This window comes from Sapajus apella, unplaced genomic scaffold, assembly GCF_009761245.1.
Source record: "Sapajus apella isolate SASKATOON/1434 unplaced genomic scaffold, GSC_monkey_1.0 scaffold77, whole genome shotgun sequence".
Lineage (NCBI taxonomy): Eukaryota > Metazoa > Chordata > Mammalia > Primates > Cebidae > Sapajus > Sapajus apella.
The window spans coordinates 7,681,413-7,687,740 of record NW_022437017.1 but is presented as its reverse complement, the minus strand read 5'-3'; the positions used below and the strand labels follow the sequence as shown (position 1 = coordinate 7,687,740).

At 56.1% G+C, this 6,328-nt stretch overlaps 2 protein-coding genes across 4 annotated transcripts in view; one reads left to right on the top strand and one right to left on the bottom strand.

Moving 5' to 3' along the window:
• The first annotated feature begins 431 nt into the window (after positions 1–431).
• LOC116532773 (flocculation protein FLO11-like) lies at positions 432–2,468 on the top strand. Of its 2 annotated transcripts, none has more exons than XM_032252279.1 (2): positions 432–1,457; positions 1,491–2,468. In XM_032252279.1, the coding sequence occupies exons 1-2, from the start codon at positions 434–436 to the stop codon at positions 2,207–2,209; spliced, it is 1,743 nt and encodes a 580-aa protein (XP_032108170.1). In that variant the 5' UTR covers positions 432–433; the 3' UTR covers positions 2,210–2,468. The 2 variants fall into 2 exon arrangements, with proteins under 2 accessions (XP_032108170.1, XP_032108171.1); XM_032252280.1 differs by having other exon boundaries at positions 432–1,459; positions 1,514–2,468.
• A 2,139-nt stretch (positions 2,469–4,607) lies between these two features.
• TBXA2R (thromboxane A2 receptor) overlaps positions 4,608–6,328 on the bottom strand; it is a 14,564-nt gene continuing 12,843 nt past the window's right edge. For both annotated transcript variants that reach the window (XM_032252277.1, XM_032252278.1), the window contains exon 3: positions 4,608–5,266. In XM_032252277.1, coding sequence (XP_032108168.1) covers positions 5,021–5,266 — 246 coding nt within the window. In that variant the 3' untranslated portion in view covers positions 4,608–5,020. The remainder of the gene's footprint in view (positions 5,267–6,328) is intronic.

Below are 6,328 nucleotides of genomic sequence, written 5' to 3'. Positions count from 1 at the left end.
CTTTAGAACCCAGATAAGCTCTGAGACCCAGCCCAGCTCTAGAACCCTGATGAGCTCTGAGACCACACCCAGCCCTAGAACCCAGATGAGCTCTAAGACCCAGCCCAGTTCTAGAATCCAGATGAGCTCTGAGACCACACCCAGCTCTGGAACTCAGATGAGCTCTAAGACCAAGCCCAGCATTGAGACCAAGCCCTGTTCTAGAACTCAGGCCAGCCTTGAGACCAAGCCCAGCTCTAGAACCCAGAAGAGCTCTGAGACCAAGCCCTTCTCTAGAACCCAGAAGAACTCTGAGACCAAGCCCAGCTCTGAGACCAAGCCCTGTTCCAGAACGCAGACTGATTCTGAGACCAAGCCCAGCTCCAAGACGAAGCTAAGCTCTGAAACCAAACCCAACTCCGAGCACAAGCCCAGAACCCAGGCCCGCTCTGAGATGAAGCTCATCTCTAGAATCCAGCTGAGCCCTGACAGCAAGCCTAGCTCTGGAATGCAGACAAATTTTAAGACCCTGGCCAGCTTGGGGACGAATCCCAGTTCCAGAATCCAGGCTAGCTCGGAGGCCAAGCCCTGCTGGAACACTCGAGCAGACTCTGGAACTCTGGACTCTCGGTCTAGCTCCAGAACCCCAGTTAATTTTGGCACCCATGTGAGATTCATGAAGCAGCCCAGCTCTGGAACCCCAGCCAGCTCAGGATTCAGAGACAGCTCCCAAATCGAACCGTATTCAAGAACTCACACCAGCTCAGAAACGCAGACCCGTGCAGCTGCCCAGTCTAGATTCCAACCCCAGCCCTGCTCTAAAACCCAGCTGCATGCAAGTACCCATCCCTATCCTGCAGCCCGGTCCAGTTCCAGTGATGATTCCAGCTCTGAGACTGGGCCCAGCTCTAGAACCCCACCTAGTGCTACAACCAGGTCCAACTCCAGGATTCAGACCAGCCCTGGAACGCTGTCCGTCTCAGAAGCAGGGCCCAGCCCCAGCACACAGCTTGGTGCTGAGCCCCGCTCTCCCAGCAGAACGCAGATCAGCTCTAGAATGCAGTTTGCTTCCGGGACTCAGACTCATTTCGAGGCCCGGCCAAGCTCCAGAGCTCAACCCAGCCCAGGCACCGCAGCCAACTCTAGAAGTCATCTCGGTTCTGCAGCGCAGACTGGTTCTGAAATCCCAGCCAGCTCCAAAACGCAGACAGTGGCCGAGACCCAGCCAAATTCCAGAATCCGGCTAAGCCTTGGAGTCCAGTCTAGTCCTGGGACCCAGGACATTGCAGCAACAGAGCTAAGCTCTGTGGCCCTGAGTTCCGACAGTAGGCCTGGCTCCAGGACCCAGCGCTGCCCAGGAGCTCAACCAACCTCCGGGACCCAACTCACTTCTGGAACCCTGCCAGGTTCTAGATACCAGCTCCAGACCACAACCCCAGACAGCTCTGGTATTCAAGTGGACTTTGGGAAGCAGCCCAGCTCTGCGACCCAGTTAAGTTCAAGAATTCGAGCCAGCTCTGGAAGTCAGCTTAGTTCTGGAACCCAGCTCAGCTCTAGAACCCACGTCAGTCCTGGGAGTCAGTCCAGCTCTGAAACCCAGACCAGCTCGAGAATTCAGCCCGATCCTGGAGCCCACCTTAGCTCCAGAACGCAGTCCAGCGCTGAGACAGGGCTCAGCTCAGAAACCCAGACCAGCTCCAGAATTCAGCCCAGCTCCGGAGCTCACCGGAGCCCTGGAGCCCAGCCCAGCTCCGGCACTCACACCAGTTCAAGAATCTGGCTGAGCCCTCGAAATGGGCTGTGCTCACAGACCCCTGGCCTTGACCCTAGAATTCAGCTTGAGGCCCCTGCCCCAGCCGGACCTCAGCCCCCAGGCCCACCCCCCAGAGCCCCCACCACAACCCCTAGCAGAGACCCCCAGCCTCTGCCTCAGCCCCATGATCAGGTCCATGGCACCCAGGTCAGCCCTGGCCCCATTCCAGGCTCACCCCCAGCCTCCTACCTGGCCCCTCAGCCACAGGCCTCCTCAACCCCCCAGAAGCCAGCCCTTCCCCCAAAGCCTGAGCTGGGACCGCAGAAGTCCACCCCACCCACCATATCTGTCTCTCTTGGCCCCACCCCCAGGGCAGCCCTCCTGAGCTCCCACCCTTCTGAGTCCCCAGCGCTGGCTCCTGCCCCTTCCCCTACTCTGGGGGAACCAGGACCCCTCCATTACTGCAGGGGGCTGTAGACTGGGGTGACTTGGCCCTGGTTCCTGTGGTTCCCATCCTGTCCTGTCCCTTTCAGCTTGTTCCCCCAGAAGCAGCAAGTGACCTTATATTCCCAGCAGGCAGTGGCGGGGGTGGGGGCGGGGTACGGTGGTAGAATCAGGGGCTTCGGTTTCACCGGGCCTGGCTCACATCCAGGTCCTGGGAGGGAAAAGGAGGGGGGAGACATCCCGCACCACATGTACCCTGAGGCTCGTGGTGAATAAAGGCGCCTCCCATCTCTGGAGCCTGGTGTGTCATTTTGCGGGGAATTAGGGGAGCGCGGAGATGTGGGTCTGGGGCTGCTGGCTGAAACTACGCTGAGCACCTCCTGACCACCTACTATGTACCAAGCATGTCATTAAGCACCACGCGGGCATGAGCTTTCATGCCTGCACACGACGGGTGCTCCATGAAGACCCAGACGTTGGTCCTTTCTTTTTCTGAGACAGACTCTCACTGCATCACCCAGGCTGGAGGCAGGGGCACAGTCTCAGCTCACTGCAGCCTCTGCCTCCCGGGTTCAACCAATTCTCCTGTCTAGGCCTCCCAAGCAGCTGGGACTACAGGCACACGCCACCACGCCTGGCTAATTTTTTGTATTTTTAGTAGAGACGGGGTTTCACCATGTTGGCCAGGCTGGTCTCAATCTCTTGACCTCGTGATCCACCTGCCTCGGCCTCCCAAAGTGCTGGGGTTATAGGCATGAGCTTTCACAACTGGTCACTTTTTTTTTTTTTTTTTTTTTTGAGACAGAGTTTCCCTCTTGTTACCCAGGCTGGAGTGCAAAGGCGCGATCTTGGCTCACTGCAACCTCCGCCTCCTGGGTTCAGGCAATTCTCCTGCCTCAGCCTCCTGAGTAGCTGGGATTACAGGCATGCGCCACCATGCCCAGCTAATTTTTGTATTTTTAGTGGAGACGGGGTTTCACCATGTTGACCAGGATGGTCTCGATCTCTTGACCTTGTGATCCACCCGCCTCGGCCTCCCACAGTGCTGGGATTACAGGCGTGAGCCACCGCGCCCGGCCAAAACTTTTTTTTTTTAAGCGAGTCTCGCTCTGTCACCAGGCAGGAGTGCAGTGGCGAGATCTCAGCTCACTGCAATCTCCACCTCCCAGATTCAAGCCATTCTCCTGCCTCAGCTTCCCGAGTAGCTGGGACTACAGGTGCACACCACCACGCCCAGCTAAGTTTTGTATTTTTGGTAGAGAACAGGGTTTCACCATGTTGGCCAGGATGGTCTCAATTTCTTGACCTCGTGATCCGCCGGCCTCGGCCTCCCAACTTGCTGGGATTACAGGTGTGCACCACCGCGCCCAGCCCACCCACTTTTAATAACATGTAGATTCCTGGCCGGGCGCGGTGGCTCACGCCTGTAATCCCAGCACTTTGGGAGGCCGAGGCGGGCTGATCACGAAGTCAGGAGATCGAGACCATTCTGGCCAACATGATGAAACCCTGTCTCTACTAAAAACACAAAAATTAGCCGGGCCTGTAGTCCCAGCTACTTGGGAGGCTGAGGCAGGAGAATCGCTTGAACCAGGAAGGTGGCAGTTGCAGTGAGCTGAGATTGCACCACTGCACTCCAGCCTGGAGACAGAGCAAGACTCTGTCTCAAACTAAAAAAAAAAAAAAAATATATATATATGTAGATTCAAGGGTGGTTTGAATGCAGAGTCCAGGACTAACCTGTAGCCCTTCTGCTACAGGTTCCCAGGAGAATTCTTGGCAGTGCCGCCCAGCCCATCGGGTGATTAGGGAGGGGCAGCCACTTCCCCTCTGTCCCTCCGCAGCCTCCCCAGCCCTGCCCTCCTCTGCCCCAGGAGAGGTCCAGTGCACAAAACCCCAGAGACTGATGGCTTTTGGACCCGAAGGAAAATAAAACCAAATACAGAGATATATTTTGGCAAGAGAAGGGGGGTGCCCCGTTCACACGCAATCCTTTCTGGACACAGGCTTCCCGGTTGGGGGTTCAAAAGGAAGCAACTGTACCCCAGCAAGCAGGTCAAATTCGGGGTCACAGAGCAACGCAAGGCCGGGTGCAGTGGCGCACACCTGTAGTCCCAGCTGCTCAGGAGGCTGAGGCACAAGAATCGCTTGAACCCAGGAGGCAGAGGTTGCAGTGAGTTGAGATCATGCCACTGCACTCCCACCTGGGCCACAGAGCGAGACTCCATCTCCTAAAGAAAAAAAAAAAAAAAAGGCTGGGTGTGGTGGTTCACACCTGTAATCCCAGCACTTTGGGAGGCTGAAGTGGGAGGATCACTTGAGGTCAGGAGTTCGAGACCAGCCTGGCCAACATGGTGAAACCCCGTCTTTACTAAAAATACAAAAATTAGCCGGCCGTGGTGGCATGCGCCTGTAATCCCAGCTACTCAGGAGGCTGAGGCAGGGGAATCGCTTGAACCTGGGAGGCGGAGGTTGCAGTGAGCTGAGATCACACCACTGCGCTCCAGCCTGGGCGACAGAGCAAGACTCTGTCTCACAAAAAAACAGCAATGCAAGACCCTCTGCCAATGTCCCCATGCCCTTCCTGGGGTTGGGAGGAGAGCAGAGGAGGGGCGGGATCTCCGAATGGGAAAAGGGGGCTGAGGGAGGGAGAGATCTTGGTAAAAGGATCAGGGAGGAGTTGCGGGTCCCCAGTTTGGATTGGGGTCAGCCCCAAACCCTGCTGCTGATGCCCACTGTCCAGCCAGCACCCCCAGCTCTGAGACCCTCAGAATAGGCAGATAGGCCGTCGGAGGGGACCCAGGGCTCCTCGGGGATGTGCGGGAGGGGCGCTCCTTCCCGTTCCTACTGCAGCCTGGAGCCCTGCGTCAGCTGGGGCTGGAGGGATAGCGACCTGGGCCGGGTGCTGAGGCGAGGCTGGAGGCGCCGGATGACAGCGCGGCGGAACAGGATGTACACCCAGGGGTCCAGGATCTGGTTCCAGGTGGCCACTCGCAGGTAGATGAGCAGCTCCTGCTCCGTGGCACGGGACAGCTGCCCCGCAGGGCTCATGGCAGGCGGGCTCCGCAGCACCGTTTGGGCGATGAAGACCTGCAGAGGGCAAAGCTGTCAGTCAGGACCCAGCCTGCAGCCCCGCCGGCCCGTTCCTGCCCAGCACCTCCTATTTCCTGAGTTCCAAGGTGCACTCTGTTTTTTTTTTTTTTTTTCTTTTCTTTTTTAAGACGGGGTTTCACCATGTTGGTCGGGCTGGTCTTGAACTCTCAACCTCAGGTAATCCGCCCACCTTGGTCTCCAAAGTGCTTGGATTACAGGTGTGAGCCACCACACCCAAGCTTTTTAACTTAATTTAATTTTTAGACAGAGTCTGGCTCTGTTGCCCAGGCTGGAGTGCAGTGGTGTGATCCCAGCTCACTGTAACCTCTGCCTCCCAGGTCCAAGCGATTCTCCTGCCTCAGCCTCCTGGGTAGCTGGGACTCCAGGTGCTTGCCAGCACACCTGGCTAATGTTTGTATTTTTAGTAGAGACAGGGTTTCACCACGTTGGCCAGGCTGGTCTTGAACTCCTGACCTCAAGTGATCTGCCCACCTCAGCCTTCAGGAGTGCTGGGATTGCAGGCATAGGCCACCATGCCTGACCGGTGTGTACTCTGTTACAGCATTGCTGGGTGACCTCAGGCAAGTTGCCTAACCTCTCTGAACTACTTTTGATGGGACCATAAATTAGCACAGTCTTAGCCAGGCAGTGGGTCGCTGCTGTAATCCCAGGTCAATACAGGTCAATGGGGAGGATCACTTGAGCCCCGGAGTTCAAGACCAGCTTGGGCAATATAGATCCCATGCCTACAAAAGGTAGAAATAAATTAAAAAGTTACCCGGGCATGGTGACACTCCAGCCTGGGTGACAGAGAAAGATCCTGTCTCAAAATAAATAAATAACATTTTCATTTTTATTTTATTTATTTACTTTTTTGAGATGGAGTTTTGCTCTTGTCACCCAAGCTGGAGTGCAGTGTTGTGATCTCGGCTCACTGCAACCTCCATCTCCTGGGTTCAAGCGATTCTCCTGCCTCAGCCTCCCGAGGAGCTGGGATGACAGGTACCCACCACCATGCCCAGCGAATTTTTTTTTTTTTTTTTTTTTTTTTTTTTTTTA